At 56.8% G+C, this 24,319-nt stretch overlaps 2 protein-coding genes across 9 annotated transcripts; both read right to left on the bottom strand.

The window, feature by feature from the left end:
• Position 1: 1 nt before the first annotated feature.
• Positions 2–11,228, bottom strand: LOC310917741 (mitochondrial fission factor homolog B-like). Of its 3 annotated transcripts, XM_083876242.1 has the most exons (7): positions 11,160–11,228; positions 8,309–8,618; positions 7,606–7,754; positions 6,813–6,901; positions 5,554–5,715; positions 3,206–3,284; positions 2–2,344 (listed from the first exon to the last, which is right to left on the bottom strand). In XM_083876242.1, exons 2-7 carry the CDS (start codon positions 8,502–8,504, stop codon positions 2,213–2,215), a joined length of 807 nt encoding a protein of 268 aa, XP_083732368.1. In that variant the 5' UTR covers positions 8,505–8,618; positions 11,160–11,228; the 3' UTR covers positions 2–2,212. The 3 variants fall into 3 exon arrangements, with proteins under 3 accessions (XP_083732368.1, XP_083732366.1, XP_083732367.1); XM_083876240.1 differs by lacking the exon at positions 5,554–5,715; XM_083876241.1 differs by lacking the exon at positions 5,554–5,715 and having other exon boundaries at positions 8,309–8,532; positions 11,160–11,221.
• Positions 11,229–12,229: 1,001 nt separating this feature from the next.
• PRRG3 (proline rich and Gla domain 3) lies at positions 12,230–22,351 on the bottom strand. 6 transcript variants are annotated; one of them, XM_083876441.1, is made up of 5 exons: positions 22,291–22,351; positions 19,002–19,043; positions 18,242–18,806; positions 15,133–15,293; positions 12,230–14,653 (listed from the first exon to the last, which is right to left on the bottom strand). In XM_083876441.1, the coding sequence occupies exons 3-5, from the start codon at positions 18,246–18,248 to the stop codon at positions 14,114–14,116; spliced, it is 708 nt and encodes a 235-aa protein (XP_083732567.1). In that variant the 5' UTR covers positions 18,249–18,806; positions 19,002–19,043; positions 22,291–22,351; the 3' UTR covers positions 12,230–14,113. The 6 variants fall into 6 exon arrangements, 4 of the variants coding, with proteins under 4 accessions (XP_083732567.1, XP_083732565.1, XP_083732566.1 ...); XM_083876439.1 differs by having other exon boundaries at positions 18,242–18,410; positions 22,291–22,348; XM_083876440.1 differs by lacking the exon at positions 22,291–22,351 and adding an exon at positions 19,363–19,615 and having other exon boundaries at positions 18,242–18,410.
• Between the last annotated feature and the right edge of the window lie 1,968 nt (positions 22,352–24,319).

The following is a 24,319-nucleotide window of genomic DNA, read 5'->3' as shown; positions in this document are numbered from 1 at the left end:
CACACAGAGTTTATTAAAATATGCATTTTGTGGTCAGTGTTTCCAGATTTACAGCAGAATTTACGCCTTACACAGAAGTCATATCTTCAACCCACCAGTATCTGGCCTGTGAGAATACATTCAGTTTGACCACCTCTCCTCCAAACCCCTTCAAGCCACACTTTGAAGGTGGTGTGCCCTCCCAAAGTCATCCCTTCTCCCCCTAAAACACAGCTTAAAATAACCCCCAAACACAAGCTTCCTCCAAAACACCTTAACACCTCTCAGAGGAGAGAAACCAGACAATTTACCTCATTTCTGGCACGACTCACACCTCCTTAGACAGAACAGTTGTGCAAGGTCCTCTGGTGACCCTGACCACATCCCTGAGCCACAAGAGCCACTTGTCCTGCACACCCCCCCTGCCACAGCACTGCACACCAAGTCCACCACACCACCCTGGCTCTCGTCTGCAATAAATCCCAGAGCTCTCCTCAGCTCAGCAATCAGCCACAGGCTCAGACCTGCAATTACTTTGGGACAGTTATTTATTAATCACTGTCCAGCTGCCAGATTTACAGTCACGGGCGCTTGATGCGGTGTCAAGCAGAAAACACCCGAGCACTGGTGTCTGTAAATAAGCTGCTGGGACATCTGGATGACATGTAGATGCAGCTATAATTAGGTATAGGTGACACAGAGAGGTCCTGTTATGCCTTGCCAAAACCTGCCCCCAGGGCCTACATGCACAACTCCAGCAGATGTGCTGGATGAAGCACCAAAAACATCTCAAAGTCACCTCACAATCAAGTGTTAGTAAACTCTAGAGAAGGAAACAAAGAGAAAAGCTGTTAAGCTGAGCTTGTTTACAGCTAAAGAGCATCTGGGTCAGGAATTTCCCTCACCCATGTTCTTGCACTGTCACTGAAGCTGCAGCTTGGCAGCAGGACCTAGGAGAGACACTCCTCCACTCCTCTCTGCCACGGGGAGCCTAACAAATATCTATTTTCCCTGACCTGTTTGGTGCTATCGCTGCTGATATGAGGTTTTATAATCCAGAGAGTCACCACGGGGAGGTTTCCCATGTAAATCTCCCTGGGAAAGAACCGAGGCCCTGGATAAGGGATAAGCCCAGATGTCAGCAAGGCTCTTAGAGCCACTTGGGATGTGAACATCTGCAGACCTGCTGTGGCTGCTGGGCTGGGAGCTCCTGGCCCCTACTGCTCCACCCCTGGGAGAGGGGCTGTGGCACAGGAGACCTGGCAGTACCAACCCCACCAAACAGCAGTTGCACAAGGAAGGAAAAGAAAACCCAGCAGAAGTTTAGAAACACTCAGTCACTCTACAGAAAATGAGGAATAGGCCACAGAAGTCAGCTGAGAACTTTCATGGGGTCAGAGATAAGATCTCCAAGGTGGGATGTGGCCTGGAGAATGAGCCCACCAGAGGCTGTGAGGGTAACAGGACCCCAATGTCAAATGATGCTTTAAGTTTCAGTTTTCATGTATTTCAGGTTCTGTGCTGCCCAGGGGCGCAGCTCTGAGCTCACAGTCAGTGTCACTCAGCTCTGCACACAGCAGGGACACAAAACAAATCCTTTCCCAGATGGACAGCAAGGACAACTGTTACAAGTTTTCAGGTCCAAAAGCACAAACAAGGGTGGTGGAAGGGAGAAAAAAAGGATGGGACCTCACAACCTGGAGCTGGAATTGGACAATTAAACCCCAAGAGGCAAATGGACCAAAACTTATAAAAGTGTGAGACCTCATGGCCATTTGTTCATTTTGTGACCATTTTGGGTCCACCTTGGGTGTAGCCCTGGCCAGGCTCTTGTCCTGCCCAAGGTGTACACTAAAGGCTTTTCAATAAATATCTACTTTATTCTCTAGCTCTATCCAGTCTCTGTTCCAGGTCAGCCTTCCCAAGGCATCACCACAAACACCCAACGCCTCAGGTCTGCATCTCCTCTGGCAGCCTGAGGACAACTGCACAGAACAGACACCTCCTGTGCCAGCCACCAGAGCTCTTAGGAGGCCTCAGCTCCTCACAGCAGCTCCTCACACCTTCTTTGTCACCAAGGCCTGGAGGACATGGATTCTTGAGGGCCCACAGTGCCAAAAGCAGTCCTAGTCATGGAAAAAGAGTTTCACAGCTGGCAAGTCCAGGAGAAATGCTCCTCTCCCTGCCCTCACCCACCCTGCCAGGGTGAGCAGGGTAGGTCGGGCACGAGCCATTATCTTCTAAGCCAGAGCCAGGTGTTGATGAGGCAAGCAGAGATCATCACAGAGTACACCAGGGCCTCCTTCTGTCTCCAGGCGTGGCTCTGCTCCTCCAGCACTCGCAGCCTCCCTGAGATCCTCGCCAGCTGCAAGGGAAGCACAGGGGCACTGTCAGCACCCCAGGACCAAGGCACAGCAAGGGATGGAAAATGGGAGATGCTGCTCCTGCTTCAGGTACTCTGTTGGCAGGCACCCCACACCCCCAGCAGGTGTTTCCAAATAGGGGAAGGTTTAAGACTCATCCCTTGTATTTCTTATAAGGTAAAGGACCCAGAAACTCTTCACTGTCCTGTCAGTAATTTGCTCAGCAACAGCACAGAGGCATTGATTTGGCTTGGCAAGTGTAACTCAAAGCCTGTTGCTGATTTCATTAGGCCAAAAATCAAATAGCCCACCTGAACTATTGAGTACTAAAGATAGAAAACAAAGCAGCTTGGGGTATTTTTGAGGTGTTGTAGCAGCTATGGGACCTGTCTCTATACTGTGCTCAGCTTTGCCTTTGTGTTTGTATTATTTTCTTGCCTTATTAAAACCTTTTTACTTTTTCAAGACATACTCAACCATGTCGTCTCTCTAACTGATACAAGCCACTTCTCTGCAAGGGCTGGATGGTCCACTCGGAGGTGTTGGGAACCCCAATACTCCTCCTTTCCCTAAAGGGAGGAGTGGCAGCAGCACCTCAGATCTGCAGCAGACGCTTCAGGAAAAGATTCTTCCCAGCAGAGAGCATTTGAGCCTCTCCCACTGCCACCAGAGGGGTCTGGCTGTGTCCTGCAGCCCCTTGGGGCAGGAGCTTCATGGATCAACACACAGGTAAGTCCTCTCCTTAAGGCAGGAGCAGTCTGACAGCAGCAGCCCATCAGGACTGAGCAAATTCCCTCTGGAACCTCTCTGCCCACCCTGTGTGGCTTTCCCAGAGCATGAGCATCCCTTTATTCCCATCTCACCTGCCTTCTCATGGCTGCCACCTCGGTCACCCCAGCCTCCTCCAAGGGGCTCTCTGCAGCTGGGAAGGGCTCCTGGGAGCTGGGGGAGGAAAGCAGAGATGCAGATGGACAAGCACTGCTCATAGGGGGCAGCTGACCCCCCTCAAAGGCAGCACTGCCATGCAGGGAGCGTGTTCCCCCCAAAAAAAGCCAACAGCACCTGCAGTGCATGCACTCATCTCTCCTGAACCCCCATCATGCACCCAAAGTGAGCAGGACAGACAGCACATGTCAACACAGGCAACAGGAAACACATGCTTGTATTCCTTTGGAGAGAAAACATATCTACTAAGCACCCATTCTCTGTAGTCCCAGGAATTCACTGAGGGATGGATAAAGCATCCTTAGAGCCAGTCAGGTAAACAGGTATCACAGGACCAACGCTGAAATGGAGGAGTGATCCCAATTACACCAGCAGGTGAGGAAGCTGCCATCAGCTGGAGGGAGCTATCCCTTTGTGCTCTGGTGGCAAATTTTACCTGCAATTTGAAACATAAACAAGCAACCACCACTTTCTTCCCTCCCTGGAAACACAGGGGTCCCCACTGGAAGGCACACCACTGATCTCCAGGGCAGCCCCTGCAGGCACAGCCTCACTGCAGGGTCCACACCACTGAGTCACAAAATAAAGTAGACCCACAGTGAGAAAAATATCAATTCCTGTCATCATAGGCTAGCCCAAAATCAGCTGTTCTATAACCAAAACTGCCCTGTGCACACCAATAACTCACACAGGCACTCAGTGATCCCATAGGGGCTCACAAGCACCTCACCCCACCCCTTGCAGACCCTGGGGAGGAAAGGGTGTTTATCCCTGTTTGCAGCAGGTGATATCCCTGTTTATCCCTGGATGCTGATCTCGCTGAAGACAAGCCAGAAGAGCATGTGGAGATTCACTGAATCCCCATCTGAAACTCCATTTGGGAGATAATACCTCCAACAAAATGCGGCCACAGTGTAAAATGACAGTCACAACAGAAAGAAAATGCAATTTTCCCCAGTAGAGAACCATGAAAAAAGGACACATCCTGCAGCTTTTGGCTCAAAATCCCAGTTGATACAGGTGAACACCCTTTAAAGAAGAGACCAGAAATTGCCTACTGGTGACTCATACCCTTCAAGAGGTCACTGTCAGCCAGATATTCCAGTCTCTATCTGAGACCAGACTTCACTAAAATTTCAGGACAAACAACTCAGCACAGTCTTTTTGTTTATTTTATTGTTGCACAGGGGTACAAAGCTGTCATATTGAAGGGCTGTCTGCATCTGAAGGGATGTAAAGCACTAAGAAGAGGCGTTTGAGGGTGGCTGGTTTCAAAGGGACATCAAGACCTGGGGAGAGGCCTCAGAGTCATCCCACTGTATTACAGCAGCTCTGCAGGCTACCCTGGCCTGAATGTCCTCAGTGCTGGAGGGAGGAGGGAGAAGGTCTTTTGTAGCCACTAACCAGATCTCCTGGTCATTAAGAAATTAAAATGATGTTTGAAGACAGCCTCAGCCTACAGTTCTTAAGCGTAGAGACATCACTTTGGATCATCAGCAAGCAGCAGGCAGCTGGGGAGGGAAGGCAGGATGTGCCACTGATGATGGATGTGATGATGGATGCTGCTTCTCCTCCCTTTCTGCCTGGAGGCTTTGCTCAAGGAGAATGAGAAGTATTTAGATGGCTCCTCCAGGTGCTCAGCAGCCTTAGAGCAGTGGGGACACCTTAAGGCTGCAAGGATGTCTTTGAACAAAGAGAATTTACTGCAGAGGCACAGACAAGGGTGGTGGAGATGGCTCCTCCAGCACATCTGGAGGGATTGAGGGCATTGCACACCTGCTGCAGGGAGCACAAAGGGACACCACACCCTGGCCAGGGGCAGTTCATGGAAAGGTGAATTAAGAGTGACCAAGACACAGCCAGAGGTGCAGGGAGGTGCAGGAGAGGCTGTCTCAGTCAGGGACAGCACCTGGGTCAGGCTGTCTGCTCTGAATTTTGATTCCCTTCACAAACCCCTCTCCAACAAGGTATGAAAGCACAGAGAAAAATTAGTCCTTGCTTAGCAGCAAAGCCCCAGCAATGTCAGAGCAGCACTGGGTCACTCAGGGTGCCCAGGGGATGGTGTTAAACTGAGCAGCAGACTCGAGCCTGGCTGGGTTAGTGAGGTGCACCCAGAGCTGGCAGACAGCACAGGTGAGAAAGAAAGTCCATGGCAGCCATGCAGGACCATCCTGCAGCCCACAGCTCACAGAGCTCATGCCTCAGCAAGGCACAGGCCAGTCCTTGCAGAGTGACAGAGAGCTGGCTCAGGACGAGCCAAAGTCACCTGGGCAGTGCTGGGTCTCGCAGAGAGTCCTGGACACGGTGGAAGAGCACCTGGCCCAGGAGATACATGGTCTGGAAGATGTTCTGCATGGAATAGATCCTGCCTGGCTTCATGAGGAGGGGGACAGGGGCACTGGGAGCAGGCAGGGGACAGGAGCCTGGCCTGGGTGCACACAGAATCACATCTGTTATCCCCGATCTTGCACAACAGGGCACAGCCTGGCATTAGGCACTGCCCCTCATCCCTTCAGCATCCCCAAACATCTCTGGGCAATGCACCACAGGGCACAGCCTGGCATCGGACACTGCTCCTCATCCCTTCAGCATCCCCAAACATCCCTGGGCAATGCACCACAGGGCACAGCCTGGCACTAGGCACGGCCTCTCAACCCTTCAGCAGCTCCAAACACCCCTGGGCAATGCCACTGGACCCAGACCCCGATGGCACCAGCTGGGAGACCCTCTCCAGCAGCCCCCAGACTCAGAGGCAGCCAGCTGACTCCTCCAAAGCCAACCATGGCTGTGTGCTGTGCTGCTCTCCTGCCACCCAGGACAGCTCTGGACTTCAAATGGGACAGGAGTCCCTGCTCCAGGATTAGCTCAGAGACAATTTCCCCACTGCAGAGACTCTGGAGCCCAAGGCCATGAGCAGAGGCCTGGGGAACAACACAGCTGCCTTCAAAGCTGCCCAGCACAAATATCTCTGGCACCAAAGGCTGTGTTCCTCTCATGGATGAGCAGGAATGCCAGGCACTGCACTGCTCTTATTTGGATCCCTCCTGCCTGTGGATGCTGAATGAGAGAAATCAGGCAGCAGCACAGTGTCTGTGGGAAACTAAGTCACACAGATTTCTCATACTGGCCTGAGATATCGTGGCCTGAGAAATCAGAAGGAGTAATTTAAACAGTCCTTGAAAAAAATAAAACTATCCTTGCAAGGTGTTGTTTGTCTCCCTGTTGTTTACTTGCAAGAAATGATTGAGGGGTGCTGTTCCTAACTGTCCAATGATGGTAATGTATTGGTTTGCTGTCCAGTGAAGTTTTACTCCATCTGAACTGTCTATAAAAGAAGATTTTAAGGAGAAGAGATCACTCTCACTTCTAACAAGCCTGAGAGTCTGTGTGTCATCTCTACCACTGTTCCTAATCAGAGTGACCCCTGTCCCTCTCAGGACACCAACCCCAGAGAGCTCCAAAAGAGCCCAGTGAGAGGAGATGCTGCTCCCCTCCCGCCCTGGGTGACTCTGGGCCCGTGCTCACCCCTCCTGGTGCTGTCCTGGGCTGTGCAAGGCCAGCTGGGCACAGTCACTGGGGCTCCTGTCCCTCCGTGACCTGCTGCTGTGGTGGCCCTGTGGGGATCAAACACAACCACGTTAGCACAGAGCTGAGCCCAGGCTGGTGTCCTGTGTGGGCTGCAGGGCCAGGGGCCCGTCAGCACTCCCTCAGTGCTGGGAGCACTACAGGAGCCCCAGCACAGTGACCTGATGCTGGTGCAGGTGGGGGGACATGCTCAGAGCACACAGAGGGGCCCCAGCACTGGGAACCTGCTGATCTGAACTCCAGCCAGATCAAAAACCCTGAACCTAACCCATCCAGGATCAGCTCTCGAATTTCAGGGAGGTTAAAGCACTTGAGGAGGCAGAACAGCAGCTCCAGCAGCCAAACCAAGTCTTTGCCTGCCCATGCCTGGGACCTCTCTTTGAAAGAGTCTCACACAAGGTTAAAATCTGCCTTTGGCTCTGACCCCAGAACCCTCTACTCTGCTATGATGAACCAGCTCTGCCCCATACTTCATCAAGAAGAAAAAGAGGTTGAAAAAGTACTTAAAGAGTAGAAGCAGCAGCCAGTGATGGGGCTGCACCTACTGTAGCCTACAAAATGCAGCAGTGGCTGAACAAGGTCCCAGCACACAGGACTGCACTGGTCCTGGGTCAGAAAGAGATCCCACCATCCCTATCCCCTCACTCCTGGAAGAAAAATCCTGGCTTGGGGTGGTAACAACCCCAAATTTGGGATCTCTCCCTTTCCCCACCCCGTCCCTGCACGTAGGTACCGATCGCTTGCGTCGCTGGGCGCTGGCTCTGCTGCCTGAGGACAGGAAAGGGACATCCCCAGAGGGGTCTGGGGACAGGTGCACCACAACAGAGGGGACCTTCCTTGGCTGGGTCAACAGCACTGGCCTCAAACTGGTGTCTGATATCTCTAGAGAAAGGAGAGAGGGAAGAATTAAGCCAACCTGAATGGCTTCAGGAGAGCAGGAGGAGCCCAGCATTCCCACCTGGATCAAACCTGGCATTGAGAACCCCAGCACAGCCTGTTTGGATTCCCAGAGGGAGACCAGACCCAGCTCAGCACCACTGGACCCTTCTACAGGATCATCTCTGCTCCAACAGAACCACATCTGGCACTGCAGGAGGATTTATTTAGACTGCTCCCAACACCCTGAATCAACAGGGTGTCAGGTTGTATTCTCACTCTGTCAGTGTTTCTAGGATTTTTTTGTTTGCTTGGTTTTTTGTACTACTACATTTGTATTTTTAATATTCCTAGTAAAGAACTGTTATTCCTACTCCCACATCTTTGCCTGAAAGCCCCTTAACTGCAAAATTTTAATAATTTGGAGGGAGGGGGTTTACATTCTCCATCCCAAGGGAAGCTCCATCTTTCCCTGGCAGACACCCATCTTTCCAAACCAGGACAACGCTCTAGGGCCCCACCAACCTCCGGCCACCCCAAAAGACAACCCAGGGCTTTACCTGCCAGAGAAATCCTATCAGGGATGTGCATGTGAAAGGATGCAGGGACATCCTCTGCCACTGTCCTGCTGTCCCCAGGGCTGCAGCTCTCCGCCACCTTCAGCCTGTTGGGCACCTGCATCCTCTGGTTGATGGCCTCTGTGAAGAGCAGGTCACACCGTACCCGGTTCAGGTCCAGTCCCCACAGTGGCCACATCTTTGCAGATGTCCCCAGATGTCCTGGGCTGTCACACAGAGGGAAAGAAAGCTGCAAAAGTGGCAACAGGAGCAGCGCTTCCAAAAGTGGCAACAGGGGCAGCCCTTCTTGCACCTGCAGGGGGACAACACAACATGCTGTAAGAGAGCTAAAATACAGAACAGGCAGGAATAGGCAGAAAAACCCCAAAAGACAGGCACTGCAGGAGTTGTCTGGGAGAAGGGGATGTCCCACAGTGCTCAGCTGGCAGGGACAAGGCTGCAGGTGTCCTGGAAGCCACATATAAACTTAGCACCCACTGCCTCAACTGATAGCAAGGAAAGGGCTCAGCACACAGTGCAGTGTACCCTAAAAACTAGTGAAAAAAGATTTATTTTCCATCCAGAAGTAACATTTTTTGGAGAGCTTGGATCATGTTTTTGTGTTCATATACGCCTTTGAGGAAAAATGAGGTTTTCTAAAAGCAAAACACACTTTTTAGTGATGGACTTCCAGGTTACCACAGGAAAGGCTCTGGTGCTCAGTTTTCTCCACACACACATTCACTGCAGTATCCCCAGGGCTAAATCCCATTCCCGCCTTGATCCAGCACTCCTTGGGTGACTCACATCCAGCCAAGGATGGATTTGCCCTGAGCAGAGCTGCCAGATGCTGAACCACCCTCCCAGAGGGGAAGGAAAACCACACATCCCCCTCCTCAGCCTGGAGCAGAATCCCCAACTCAGCTTTTTGCCAGGTGGTGGACCAGCACCAAGGAGGGACACAGCTCTCATTCTCACTGCTCCTGGGAGCAGCTGGCAGCAGGACCAGGACATGGGACACAGACACTGCCTGGGGCTTTGCAGCTCTCAGGGCACACAATGGCCCCGTGCCTCAGTTTCCCTTTTGCCAAGTCCCAGGGTTTTGAGCAGTGCTCTGGAGCCACAGTGTCCCAAGGCTTTCACTGAGCCACACAAGCAGAGGGCAATCAATGTACACTGTTGGGAGAGCAGCCCCAAAAGTCACCTTCTTGGCTCCCAGCATATGCATTCTTTATTATTTCCCAAAAAGCTGAAGCTGAGGAGAAAATCCCAACAAGCAAGAGGTGCTGAGGCTGGAAGACCCCAGACTAACCCCAGTGCTGCCCACGCACTCCAGCCATGCATGCACAGCACCCCTGCACCCTCCCTGCTGGCACCTTTTGATCTCACCATGCCCAAAAAGGTCCTTCTTTGCTTCTAGGGAAAAAAAATCTCCACCCTAAGAGGGGCCAGCACCCCTTTCACTGCTGCTCCTCGGGGCACTGTGGACCCCCCCACCTTCCCCAGCCCCCTACAACCCTCCAGGATTTCCCCCAGGGGAGAGGGGCAGGAGAAAATCCCTGGGGAAGGATCACAGGACACGTCCCTTACAGCTGCCAGGCCTTGACACTGCAGGTACAGGAGGGTGGCAGAACCAGCTCTGCACCTGCCACAACCTGCACTCCCAGTGAAGGCTCACCTCGTGCTTCTCCCTCCTCCTCTGTCATTAAAATCCTTTTAATTACACAGGGATTTGCTCAGCATCAGCAGTGGTGATCCCCTGCTTGCAGCCTGGCAGACACTGCATCCCTGTCCCTGCACTGGCTCTGTCCTGGAGGCCCTGCTGGGGCCCCACACCATCCCCACCACCCTGGCCAGCCCAAACCCATGGGTCTCACAACACACACACACTCCTGCTTCTCCCAAAACCCCCCAAAAAGTGGATTTTTGCAGGAACCTCCTGATAGGAAACAGCACAGGAATTCCTGGGATGGTCCCTAAATGTGTCAGTCACACAGGAGAAACCTGCAGGACCCCCAGGCAGGGTAAATAAACAGCCATTGAGACCACCAGGATTCTCCTTCACATTTTTGGGGCTTCAGAGCAGTGAACAAACACTCTCTGTTGCATTCCCGGCCTGTTCTCTGGGAAACCAGCACATATTAATAACAGTAAATCTGGAGAGGGCAGATCTGTTCATTTTTCTAATCACCTGTGAAACCACTGCAGCTCCCAAGGAACAGAGGGATGGGAGGAGGTGAGGAGCAGGCTTTGAGACTAAGGTATTAAGAAAGAGGGGAAAAAAATCAGCTGTCAAAACTCATAAGAACAAAATGGTTAAGTGGCTGGATTTCCTCTTTTAACTTTCTTTAGGGCTTTTTCGAGCTCCTGCCAGGCATCCCCCCGTCGCCTGGAGAGGCTCAGCCCCTGCTCTGGCACTTCTTGGATTTGCAGCGACAGGGAATTTCCGGCTCACTAAGCCGGAGTGGGTTTAAGTCCTGCAAGCCACGAAAACCTGCCCTGGGGAGGGAAACCCACAACCTCCCTCTGTGTTCCCTCTCCAGGACACTCCAGACAAGGCAGGTGGGGATCAGCCTGCACCAGCATACCCCGGAGAGGGGAGCTGGAGGGAACAAGGGGTTTGCTCCCAGCTCTGCCATCCGGATCCGGGATGAGCCTTGTCCCGGTGGAGAGAGGGGGCACCGGGAGGGAAGGGGATCCCTGCCCCGGGCACCCCGCGGGGACACACGGCAGGGGACAAGGGGCACAGGGGGGTCCCACGTCCTCCCAGTGGGGACACCCCGGCCCTGCAGAGCCCCGGGCGGGCCGTGCGAAGGGACAAGGGGACACGGCGCGGCGGGGGAGGGACACTCACGCGCTTTCGCAGACCGACGCCACTCGCCGGACCCGTAAACAGCCGCGCCCGCCGCCGGGACGGGGCGGGGCGGGGCCGGGGGGACAGACCGGCCCTCCAGTAACTAGCCCGGCCCCCCGGTAATGAGCCCAGCCCACCGGCAACGAGGCCAGCCCCTCCGGTAATTAGCCCGGCCCCCCGAGAACTAGCCCAGCCCCCAGTAATGAGCCCAGCCCACCGACAACGAGCTCAGCCCCCGGTAATGAGCCCGGCCCCTCGGTAATTACCCCGGCCCCTCGGTAATAAGCCCAGCCCGGCCCCCGGTATCCAGCCCGGCCCCTGGTAATTAGCCCAGACCCCTAGTAATGAGCCCAGCCCCCGGTGACCAGCCCGGCCCCCAGCATCCAGCCCAGCCCCCCGGTAATTAGCCCAGCCCCCTGGTAATGAGCCCGGCCCCCGGTGTCCAGCCCGGCCTCCGGTACCCAGCCCAGCTCCCCGGTGTCCAGCCCAGCCCCGGTGTCCAGCCGGTCCCTCCCCGCTCACAGCCACAGCCGGTAATTAACGCTGCGGCTCATCCTGGTGCCGCCTCCCCCGGGATCCCTCCCGTCCCCAGCCCGGCCCCGCCGCCTGCTGGAACACGGGCTCTGCTCTCTGCAGGGGCACAACCGAAAAATTACAGCCCTCCCCGAGTCCCCATCCCCGGGGTGTTTGCGGGCCAACCCCGCAGCCCCCGGCCCAGCCCTGTGCCCGAGCTAATCTCTGCCCTCCGCAGCGATAAAATGATCCCTCTGGGATTAACGGCACTTTTAAACACTTCTGAATGCGGACAGTGTCCAAAACCTGACCATAAAATCTGGGTTTGAAAGGACTTAAAATAAATCCCCCGCTGCCCTAGTCTTGCTATTTAAAGGGGATTATCTAAGGGGTTTAGGAGCACACAGAGGACAGCAGGACAACCCTGTGCACCTCAATCCCCCCAGAGACCCTCAGAAAACCTTTCTGCATCTCACCTGCCAACAGCTCGGGGCTCACAGGACACCATTTAGATTTCTCAGAGGTTTCTACACCACATGTCCAGGTGAAGTTCAGGGCTCCAGTTGGATGTGTGGGGTTCATTCCCATCCTCACTGGGGATGACCCCACAGCCATGACAGGGGTTATTGGTGTCACTGTCCCCCACAACACCCTCTGTGGGAAAAAGCCACCCTGTGCCACTCAGACAGTGAGGGTTTTTTAATAAATACTTTTTTTTTTTTTTTTTTTTTTTTTTTTTTTTTTTTTTGCACAGAAATATACCAAGTTTTACAGAATACAAACTGCAGGGATAATGACCGAGCATCAAAGACAGAGGGTGCAGAGCACACCCTTGTGTCTCCCTCTGGTGTTCTCCAGGCTCTGGCCCTGATGCTCGCTGCCAGGTCTCCCCATAACCCCGACCTGCTCAGGCTGGGGAGGGGACAGATGAGGTGCCAGCACGTCCTGCCCCAGCAGAAGCCACGCTGGGCAAGCCTCAGCTCTGGGCTGACGGCACCAGCTGCGAGAGCATCACTGGGGCCGGGCGGGATGCAGGCCAGGGATGGATGGACAATAGCCTTTTGGTGCTGGTGGACAGGCTGGTGCTGGGTGAACACCGGGTGGGGCAGTGCTGGGAGTTTCTGGGCTGCTTCTGGAGGGGGTTGGAGCACAAATCTCCTGCTAATCCATCAGACATGATTGGGGAAGGACAGCCCCGTTGCCTGCACCCTACAGGCAGCTGCCCAGGGAAAGGGGACACTGATCCCACAGCAAAGCACCTGGCTCTGCCCTGCCCTGGCCACACAACCACCCCAGCAGGGCTTGGCCCTGCTCCTGACTGTCAGGGCATGGTCTTGTGGCTCCTGCCCCTGTCAGCAGCACTTCCACACCACAGCCCTGGACACCAAACACTCAGCCCACCTGAGAGCTCAGGAGGACAGTGGGATCTGGCATTCCCAGACTTTACCTGCTCTGGAGGACAAAGAGCCCCATAGAGAGGGGCCAGGCAGGGCAGAGAGGTTTGGGGTGGGGAGAGGAGAGGTTTGGGCTGTCTGCAGGCTCTCAGCTCTGGGGCAGACACCGGACAGCTCCAGGAGAGAGTTGAATCCCCATCACTTAAAGCCATGAGACCACATTTGGCTCAGGGTCAGAGATGACCCCCTTGGCCAGCTCTGCAGCAGCCAGACCTCCAGCTGCTCAGCACCCACAGGGGGAAAGCAGAGAGCATCAGGAAAAGGCCCTGCTACTCCAAAGTCACTTACCTCAAGTACAAAACCACCATGAGCCCTTTCTCCCTTTTCAAAGAGATTTAGGAGATCAGAGAGCACCTTCCTGACGGCTCCTCCTGATCTCCACACAGCAAATATCACTACCACAGTGTGGACCGGGCTCCCCACTCCCATTTGGCAACAAATCCACATGGGGGAAGCACCACCTCCCCACAGAGCTGGCCCCACCAACTGCAGGGATGGACAAAAATTTGCCACCCCAATCCTGCATCTCCATCACCTAATGAGAGCCCTGAGCAGCAGAACAGGGCCCAGTGAGGACATGGGGTGAGGCTGAGCAGCAGCCCAGGGAGGCAGCAAGGCTGCTCTAACCATGGGAAATGTTATGTCAGTTTGAGGGGGAAGTGAGGAAATCAAATGCACCACAGGGAGACCCCTGCATTGAGCCAGGAACGAGCTGCTGCTCTGCTCTGGCTGCTACAGCACTTACGTGAGTGGGGAGTGAGGGGCAGGAGATGGCTGGCCGGCTCCAGAGCCATCCCACAGCCCTGCCTCACCCCACCTGGGGACAGCTATTTTTGGTTAGGAGGGTAAGGCTATTGTGTGATGGCACCAGATTGTACAGGTGAGATGGGGGGCCTGAAGGACACCTGAAGGAGGCCCCAGGCACGGCGAAGGGAAGGTGTCTGGGCGAGTGTGAGTGTGTGAAGAGGCAGGAGGGAGGCGGACCCGCTATTTGCCGGCCGTGGCAGGGGCCGTGGCCACGATCTCTTCGTACTTGGGCGGAGGGTCGTTGTAGGAGACGCTGGTCTCCTCCCCGCTGCTGCTCTCCGGGTGGCCCGTCACCTCCTCATAGGAGGGCGGGGGGGTGGCACTGGACAGTCTGGAGAGGACAGAGACAGAGTGCTCTGGGGGGCAGAGGGAGCCGTCTGGCTGGGGGGTGCCCCCGGCCCTGCCATCCCCGGCCCCTCGGCCGCTGGATTCCCGCTGGCACTGGGTCTCCCCTTGGCTCTGCGAGCGCTCCCGGTACACCATGACCCTGGGGAGGCTGCGGCCCGTCCGGCTGGCCAGGTAACGGTTCTGGGCGTAGGAAGGGCGGTGGCGGGTGGCTTTTTGGAGCTGGCACCTCCAGATGATGAAGAGGGCGATGACTATGAGAAGAGCCACTCCCAAGAGGGGCACCACCACGTACATAGCGTCAGAGCGCTCCGTGCTGTGCCCGGGGTCCTTGACAGAGTACACAGAGCTGGTGTAGCCTTTCCAAAACTCCATCTGCAGAGGGAACAGAGAAACAACCATTATGTGCTGCAGGGGACCCACCAGCAATAATCACTGCCCTCCCCAGGCCCACAAAAGGGGCAGCACCCCTTCAACCTGAGGCGCTGTGGGAACCAACACAAAAGGTCCCGGGAACATCCCTCAACAGCCCCCACGCCAAGCAGGGAAAAATTTATTCCACCCCAAGCCCAGCCTGGAGAATCATGGACAACAGTCCAGATTTGCCACAGGTGCTGTGGGAGCGCCAGCTCAACCTGCAGCTGTGGGCAGGGTTGTCCTGGCAAAAGCAAGGGGAGGTCATGGCCTGGGAAGGGAAAGCCATGCTGGGAAATGAGGCCACAACATGCTGCCTGCAGCCAGAAGGAGACAAAGGGAACAGGAGAGGCTGTTCCCCTTGTATTTCCTCCTGTCTGCAGCCTGCTGAGGGGTGAGCCTTCCCACATGCACTGAGGAGCAGCGCAGGACAAACGCACCGTCTTCTCCTTGTTCTCAAACACCTCCTTGACCTCCTCATAGCTGCAGACCTCCTCGATGCACTCCCGCTCGATGGTGCCCTGCCGGATCTCCTCCAGGAAGCCATTGGCTCTGGGAAAGCGTTTCAGGAGCGAGTGGGCATTCCTGGCCCCCAAGAACACTGCAACACACAAGGCAGAGACATGCTGAGCAGGGACAACCCCGTACCTGGCCTCCACCCAGCTTCCTGACAGTGCATGCATCCCCAACAGCAAAAACCCAGGGCTACAATCAGGTAGGACAGCAGGTAGGACAGCCAAAGGGGCACAGGACTCTTGGGGTCTGCCCAGACTCCTGGAGCCCTCCTGTCAGGGCTGAGGTTCTAGAGACATCAGAAGCAGCAGCTGCAGCCACACCGGGCAACTGAGGAAGAGACAAAAGGCTCCAAAAATGTTTGTTTCCAACCTTCTGCCCCTGACGGATTTCTTCTGTCTGCCCCTTTGCTGCAGGGCAAGGGAGATCCCACCAGGAGAGCAAGACCCCACAGGGCTGGGACACAGAGCTCTGCCAGGACACAGGGCCAGCACCGAGAGGGACTCAGAGCACACAGTTCAACACGACAGCCTGCTGCAAGCTGGTGTCCCTGCTTCCAGCTGCTCAGGGCTCATGCAAGCTCAGGTGGCATCAAGGACTCTGCTCAGGCCCCAGAGAAACCACTGTCTTCTTCCAGGACAAGGGCAAACAGCCCCAAAACACAGGGACAGCACAGGAGGTTATGAGTCAGGGGCCTGAGCAACCTCTCCTCACACAGCAGAACATTCTCATCCCCACTTGTGTTTTGATGCAGAGGCCTCACAAACTTTCCTCAGCTCCCAAAGCCTGGGAGACTCCTCAAGTCTTCCCACAGTGCATGCAGTCCTGAAGCCAGACAGAGCAGGAATAGCACCTTCCTGCCTGCAAGAAAGACAGCAAAGCCTCTCCCTCATATCCTGGAGGAGGGACACCTCCACGGGGTGCAGGAGACAAGCACCTGCCAGGACCTGTAGCAGCATTAAGAGGCAAAGAAGCTTTTTGCTCAGTGAGCAGAAACTTTACACAAAGCACGATCCTTCCAGGATCCAAACACACATTTCATGAATGAGTGTTTTCACAATGCAGTTCAGCACACTCAGCTGGAGGCTGGTTCCAGCTCTTCCCACCAAGCCACAAAATCCTGCTGCTTCCCTTGGGAAGATGAATCAGTTCAGCTGAATGATCCACAGGAACCTATTTACCTCCTTCACCCTCAGGCTCAGTCTTCCACTGGATCAACAAGGTGAACCCATTCACACAGCAGCAGCATCAAAGGAGGCAGGGAGACAGAAACTCCCATCTGACCAGCTTGGTGTTAACAAAATACTGGCTCCACAAGCAAAACAGTCAGTGAAAAGCCACCAACTTCTTTCCTTAGGAGCCTTTTGCCTGGGAGAAAGGCAAGTTTCCTTCTGCTTTACCTTCCATGTATCCTGCTGCTGAAACAATACAAGGTATTTGTGAGAGTATTTGGAAATATCAACAGGGACAAGATCATGGTGTAATAAACAACTACTACTGTGCTACACCATCCTGGGCTTGGCAGCGCTGAGCTGCTTTTGTGCTGTGTAGGTGCATTTTCCCCTTGTGATTTATTAATGCCTTGCTTCTGTGAGAGAGTCTGCAGAGGGCTGAACCACTGAGGTGTGAATGAAGAGCAGCATGAATGATGTGAGTCACAGATCTTCCCTCAGAATCGACTTTATTATGCAAACCATTTTTTTTTTTTACAAGGACAACCGAAAAAGCATTTTCAAGAGGCACAGAAGGCATCTTGCAGAAGGGCAGGGATCAGCTTGCTTTGGCTTTCACAGTTGAGGAGGGCTATCCTGGCTGGAGAGGGAACAGGCTGGCAGGCTGACTTTGTCTTGAGCCTTTCCAGAAGGAGATGAAATTTTACAAAGACAACATTCATTCTGCAAATGTCCTGTATTTTGCTGGAGAAGTCTGGCCTCACCTCCTTTGCCTCCCACCTTGATCAGGCCGTGGTATAAACTCTCCCCTCCTTGGCACTTGAGCCCGAGACTTGGATTTCAACTTCCTCAGCACATCTTAGAGCAACAAGCTTGGCTGCAGATCTCACTTTCAGGGTTTTCCATCCCTGCAGAAAGCAGTCACTGGACCCCTTCCCTGCTTTGCCATGCTGAACTGGCCACTAAGGTAGGAAATAAAAACAGACACACAGGCAGGCAGGTATCACAAGCACTGTCCCAACTGCAAGCATGCTGTGACAGAGATGTGTGTGTTTTCCCCACATGCAATTTCCCTCAGGGACACAGAAGTGGCAGGAGAGCAGACACTGAGTCACTGCTCCCTCCCCTTGGAAGTGCAAAGAGCTCCCATGTGGCTCAGGACCAGAGCAGGAAAACCACTGGCCTTGAGGAAACGAGCCTCTCATCTCTACTGGATCCCCAACTGACATGAGGAGCAGACAGCCAGGCAGGTCCTGTCCCCAAACCACAGGGCTGAGGGGCCCTGTCAGTGCCCAGCAGCCCCAGTGCTGATCCCCTGTGCCTCTCCAAGCCTCCCCACACCAGCTGGAGAACCGGTGCTCAGGAAAGATCAGAGCTTTAGGCAGGGGAAGCAGGAGCAAGGGCTGGGTTCACCTCATCCCTGCTGGGTTTCCCGGGGTGCTGCTGGCCTCTGGTGGACACTACCCCATGTCTCAGCTGCTCTGCTTGGGGGGGACACCCTGGGGCTGCTTCTCTGGGGAAGGACTGTGGCTGTGCCTGCAGAGGGACAGCCAGGGATGGCAGGGAGCGTGTGGTGGAGAACTGCCCATCACCACATCCCCTCCTGCACATCAGGGTCACCATGAAGGGGACAGCTTGGCAGGGGAGACTGCCACCACAGGGGACACCTTCCACCACCAAGAAATGCTGGTGAGCCAGCACCTGAGCTCTGGGAAGGAAAAAGGGCAGCAGTGGAGGAAGGCAGGGACCCAGCTGGGCACCCTCCTCATTAACTGAGGATTAAAGCAGCCTTTTAAAAACACTGCCTGAAGATCTCTGCTCCCTCCCGCCCTGAGCACAGCACAGATAATGAAAGAAGGCATACCTGTCATCCCTGGGGTCCTCCTCCTCCCCAGCGTGGCTACTGCCTCCACCTTCACAGCTGGCTCTGGTGACACTCCGAGCAAATCCCAAGATCCCAGACAGATCTTTCCTTCACTCCTGCTGTCCTCCTTATGCTCCCATCACACCAGGGCACGGAGCCTCCATGCAGGCTGCCCAGGAGAGCGAGGAGGGAGGCTTGAGCTCAGCTCTGGACACACCACACACCCCTGTGCAGCCTCACCAGGCTCAGCCCATCTTTACTGCTGGCCCAGAACTGCTCTGGGTGTGCCACAGCGAGCTCAGGGTGGGGCTGAGCACAGCAGCTTCCACAGCACACAGAGCCATGGTGCCACCTGCCACACAGGGCAGGGTGGCCCCCAGGGTGGGCATTTGGCAGTCATGGGCATGAGGAGCACTGTTGATGAGAGATGTCAGCACAGACAGGCAGCCCAGAGAGCCTGGGGAGGCCCGTCCTGCATGGCAAGCAGCACACAGAGACACAAATGCTGCAGCCTCCGGGTAGTCCCAGAGAGGTCAGACCTTCAGCACCTCCTCTCGACTCCCACCTTGCAGAGGGGAGAGAGAAGCACAAGTCAGGCCAGATCTCACCCAGGGCCAACAACCGATGGCAGCTGCTCCCCACAGAGGATAACACCCCCTAAAATGCACAGGCACTCCTTTCTTGAGAGGTGGCTGTCAAACATCCCCCTTCTCTCCTCCAACACCACCACCACCTCTCCCTCTTGCCTGGGAGCACTTACTTGCCATGCTGCCTCACTCGGCCAAGGGGGGCTCCTGCCTACCTGCAGGGAAGAAAACAGGAGAGTCACTGACAGCTTAGATTTCCAGCCCAGTTTCAAAGCCCAAACCTCCATCACCCAGGATCAGATTCATGCAGAAAGCATGGTGCTGAGTGGCAGACCCACGACAGATCCCAGCCAAGCAGTGCCCCTCAGAGAGCCAAAGATTCCAGCTGCCTCCCCACTCTTTACCTCCCTGGAGGGGCTCAGGGCACCCTCAGCTCCCAGAGTGCTGGAGCAGGTCCCAGGGAGAAGCACAGCCCTTGCAGATCAGTGAAGTAGGAAGGGAAAAGCTGCATGAAGGATAGAGCCCATTTCTCACCAGCAGACGAGATGACCTGCATGTCAGACTGCTGGGAGCAGCCTGGTGCTCTTCCCTTCCACAAGAGATTGATGGATACAGGTGAAGCAATCATCTTATTTTAGAGCAACTTCACAGACGTGCCAGTTCTCACTTCTGCAACTCCTACCCACAATCTGGTTGATGGGCCAAGCTAAGGGCAGCAGCAAGAGTGACAGAGCTCCCTGTACACCCAGGACAACAGCTCTCCAGCTGGACAAGCACGTTCTGTGTTTCAAAAGCAAAACTAAACCAAACAAAACCCCACAGAAATCAAACAAAGCCCTGCAGAATCAGAGGATATCTGGTTGTTTTCCATGCTTTGTCTTCTCCCTGTGCTCAATGCCCCAGGGATTAGACTGCCCTGGGCTGACTGTTGCTGCCTGTGACACTTGCTGTGGCAAAGCCACAACTCTGTCAGGAGACAGAGGGGACAGAACTGCCCAGCTCCTACAGGGATTTATTGCAGATGAAGGAGCAAGCATGGTTAGAAACAACAGGAACTAAACCACACGCTGGTCTCAGACCCAGGACTTTGGATATCCAGTTACTCCAAAAGCACTTGGATCTGCTCTGCTGGAGTGAGGCAAGGGGCAGCACAGAGCTGTCCCCAGGGTCAGCAGGGCTGGAAACACACTTCTCCTTTCACATAAAAGGCAGGCACACAGAAGGGCTGATGCTGCACACCAGCACACCTCACAACAGCCACCCTCCAGTCAATGGAGCAGCTCTCCCTGCCAACATCAGCTTTGCTGTGCTTTCCAAAGTTTCTACACCGTAAAGTGGCAAGAGGGCATGCAAGCCTGGAGCTGTGTCCAGAGAGAGAAAGCAGCTTCTTCCCAACAGTTTGGGAAGCTCACATTGCAAACCTCAGTCCGGAGCTGAAGCAAGAGCGATAGAAAGAAACAGAGCACCTGAAGAACACGGGAGGGGTCTGCTGCTTCCAGTGCCCCACAGCCCAATCCCGCTTCCCTGAGACCTTCTGGGGGATGTGAGAGGCCTCTGGATCCATGAATTTCCCCACAGGCTCTGAGCAGGGACCACCTGACCCACTTCTGCTGCCATCAGTTTTTACAGAGAGACCCAAAGCCCCAGGACAGAAGAAAGCACAGCACAGAGAACACGCCACAGTTTGCACACAAACCCTCGTTGTTACAGGCATTCCCCCCCTCTGATGGACAGGAGAACAAAGACACAGAAAGAAGGATCTTCTCACATCACACATCGGGCAACAAATTTAATGTTGTTTAATTTAATTCAAACTCTTCTTGCTTCAACGTATCTGTGTCAATGCACCCAGTGCCACAATCAGGGAGGGGCACACGAGCCTCCAAGCACGAGCAGACGCCCCAGATGCTTATTTTTATTTCCACATGCAAATTCCCGGCCACCTCCCCTGTCTCCAGCGAGCAGGAAAAGCAGGAGCACCGCACACGCTGACGCCAAGGGGAGCAGCATCCCTCCTGCCCCCACGCAAGCTGAGAGGAGCCTGAAGCTGGAGGCTGACCTAGCAGACGCCCACCCATTCCCTCCCTCCTCCGGCTTCCCATCCTCTATAAATACCCCATCGATAGGAGGTTGCTAAGGCAACCGTGAGGAGGCGAGCGGGATGCAGCCATGGGAGTGAGGATGCTGCAGTCGCACATTTGTGTCTCCCCCAGGCTCCCCCCATCTCCGCCCCCGCTCCCGTCACTGATGCCGAGGGAGGAAACCGCGCCGGGAAAACGCGGGGCGCGCCTGGAGCCAGCCCTTGGGGACCCCGGGGGGCCACACTGGGGGGTGGCACCCCCTCGACAAGGCTGGAGGGGGCACAGGTGGGGGTCGGGGGGATGCACGGCCCCGGTGACGCGGCACGGCGCGCAGGGAGGGTGCCGGCTGTGCCAGCATCACGTAGCCGCCGTGCCAGCGGCTCGGCTGGATCCCGGCAGTATTGGGGGTTTTCCGTGCCAAGATCCACGGCGAGGAGAAGAGCGGCTACGCTCGACACGGCAGGAAGCCTCGCCCTCCCGAAACCGCCTTCACACCCCACCCTGCTCCCTGGGCTGCCCCCAGCCCGGCCCCTCTGTGCCCAAACCCAGCTCCAAATGATCCCCGTTGCGCTCAGCGCCCAGAGCCACCACCCTGGGGCAGGGACCCTCCAGCTCATCTGTCACCCTGCAGCGGGGGGACCCCCAGCCCACCTGCCCAGGTGTGCAGGGGCTTTCCTGTCCCCCCTCGGCTTTCAGTGCAGAGCCCTCAAGCCGAACTGTCACCCCACAGCTGAGACCTCACCTGTGACCCCACAACAGGGACTCCCAGCTCACCTGCCACCCCATGGCAGAGCCTACCTGTCACCCCATAACGGAGTCCCCTAGCTCATCTGTCACCCCATAGCGGGGTCCCCTTCTTCACCTGTTATCCTATAACAGGGACTCCCATGTCCCCTGTCACCCCACAGCAGGGTCCCCCAGCTCACCTGTGACTCCACAACAGGGACCCCCAGTTCACCTGCCACCCCATGGCAGAGCCTACAGAGTCACCCCACAGCGGGGTCCCCTTCCTCACCTGTCACCCTACAACAGCGATCCCTATGTCCCCTGTCACCCCACAGCGGGGTCCCCTAGCTCACCTGTCGTCCCACAACAAGGACCCCCATGTCCCCAGTCACCCCAGAGCGGGTCCCCAGCCCACCTCCCCGGCTGTGCGGGGCCTTCCCAGCCCCACCCTCCGCCCCACCGACACGTCCTCCTCGTCTCCGCCGCTCCGCTGCTCGCCGCGCTGCCCCGACACAGCCGCGCCAGTCCCAGCGCTCCCGGCTGCCCCCTCCGCGGCACCAGCCCCTCCCTTCCCGCTCCAGCCCCGCAGCCGCGGCCGCACGGCCCGGCTCTGCTCCCCCCGGCCCCGCTGCCGCACCCCGCTCCCCGCCGGTACCTCATGGCGGCCCCGCGCCCGCCGCAGCCGCTCCCTCCCGCCGACGGGCAGGGGAGGGGAGGCCCCGCCTATGACACGCCCCCTCCCGCCCCTCGGCCAATCGCGCCCCTCCGCGGCCCGCACGCGCCGCCCTCCTCTTGCACTGGGGATGCGGGGCGGGAGGGTGGGCGGGGCCACACGCTCCGCCCCCAGCTCGAGATGGATCGACAGCCAATCAGAGCGGGCTGCGGCTGCCGGGCGGTGCCGCGGTGGCCGCTGGGAGTCGTAGTCCCGAGGCCGGCCGTGGTCCCGCGGAGCGCGGGCGCGGCCCGGGGGCGGCCCCGGGAGTTGTCCGGAGCTCCGGGCGGGTCTGGCCCCGCCGCCACACGCAGCGCTGTCTGCCTTCCCCTGCCCGTTGTCTCACGCCGGCCTGCTGGGGCCAGAGCTGCCAGCATAGCGCGGGTGTCCCCCGGTCACATCCTCTGTCGCTTTTTCTTCTTTTTCTTCTTCTTCTTCATCATCCCCCTCTTCTTCTTCCTCCTCCTCTTCCTCGCTGTCCGAGTCCTCATAAAAGAAGAGGGTGGCCTGCACTGGGAAGTTCTCCAGCAGCTTCTCCCCCACGCTGTAGAGGTGGTCAAAGGCCTTGGACTTGGGCCAGAGGAGCCTGTGTGGGGAGAGCCGGGGTGAGCCCCGCCCGCCGTGCCCGCCGCCCGCCCGGGCCCCGGAGCCACCGCACCTACCTGACCGGGTGCTGGAAGAGCGCCAGCGCTTTGCCGGGGCCGCCGTCCCGCTCCGCTGCCCGAGCCTGGGGAGACACAGCCGGGTGGTACCGGGGGTCGGGGTGCCCTGTGCTGGCGCCCCACAGGCCCAGCGACTCCCCCCTGCCCAGCCCCGGAGCCCACAGCGCCGCAGGGAAGCTGCATCTCCCCCCACAGCCTCCTGACGGGCTTTCTGCCAGGGTAATCTCTCCCCCGTGCTCCAGAGCTGGTGCCCAGGCATCCCACTAACCCCCTGAGGAATGCCCGCCCGAGCCGGGAACAGCAGGCCCTTTCAGGCGGCCCTGGGGAGGCCGCTGTGGCCGGGTCCCCTCAGGGGCTCAGCCCGGCCCCGGCCTTGCCCCGGGGGCGATGCTGCGGGGGCGGCGGGCCCGGCACGGCCCTGGGACAAAGGGATGGTGTGACAGCCCCGTGGTGTGACATCCCCGAGGGGTGACAGCCCCGTGGGGTGACAGCCCCGGGGGGGAAAGGCGGGTTTTCTGCCCACAGGGACCCCAGCCTCACGGGCAGGGGGACAGACAGACACAGTAGGGAGCGCCAAACTCACCGGGTCTATCTCCTCCCGCCGTGCCGCGGGTCCCTCCTGGGCTCGGGGCAGCCACGGTCTCCAGAGAGGAAGAGCTCTAGGAGAGAGAGCGGGTTCAGTATCACCATGGCCCGCTCACCTTTGCCTTGCTCCTGCCCGGCTAGCCCTGCCAGCCCCCTCTGTCCCACCCAGAGGTGTCCCCAGCACCGCAGCCTTCACCCAAACCAGCCGGACCTTCCCCATCCCACCCTCCACACCCCCTGCCCACCCCACTCCCCCCAGCACCCAGGAGGAGCTGGCTCTGAGGAGAGGGGAGCTCAACCTGCCGGTGTTTGTTTCACTGCCCCTCGAAGCCCAGCACAGCCCGGAGTGCACACAGGGATGGTGGCACAGTACCTTGCCCCTTGCTCCAGCCCCAGGGGTGGGCAGGCGCTGGCCGCAGGCACACGGAGCCCCTGGGCAGGCAGGCAACAGGCAGCAGCTTGCATGGTGTCTGTCCCTTCTGGCACTGCAGACCCTTCTGACACTGCAGACCCTCGGTGGGGACGCATTTATAGCTCTGCCTCGGCCGTGACTCACAAATTCTTTGGGGCAGGGGAGAGAGGGGCTGGGGCTGTGCGGACAGCGGTGTGAAATTTGTCCCAGTTGTGTAAACAGAGGGCCGGGGGGAGGCTGGGGGCGGAGGGGCCGCGATCTCTGGTGGAAAAGCAAAACACAAAAGGGAAAATTTGGACACCATTTGTGAGAA

Source organism: Zosterops lateralis (assembly GCF_965231275.1).
Source record: "Zosterops lateralis genome assembly, chromosome: 21".
Taxonomy (NCBI): Eukaryota; Metazoa; Chordata; class Aves; order Passeriformes; family Zosteropidae; genus Zosterops; species Zosterops lateralis.
This window is presented reverse-complemented; position numbering and strand designations above follow the sequence as displayed.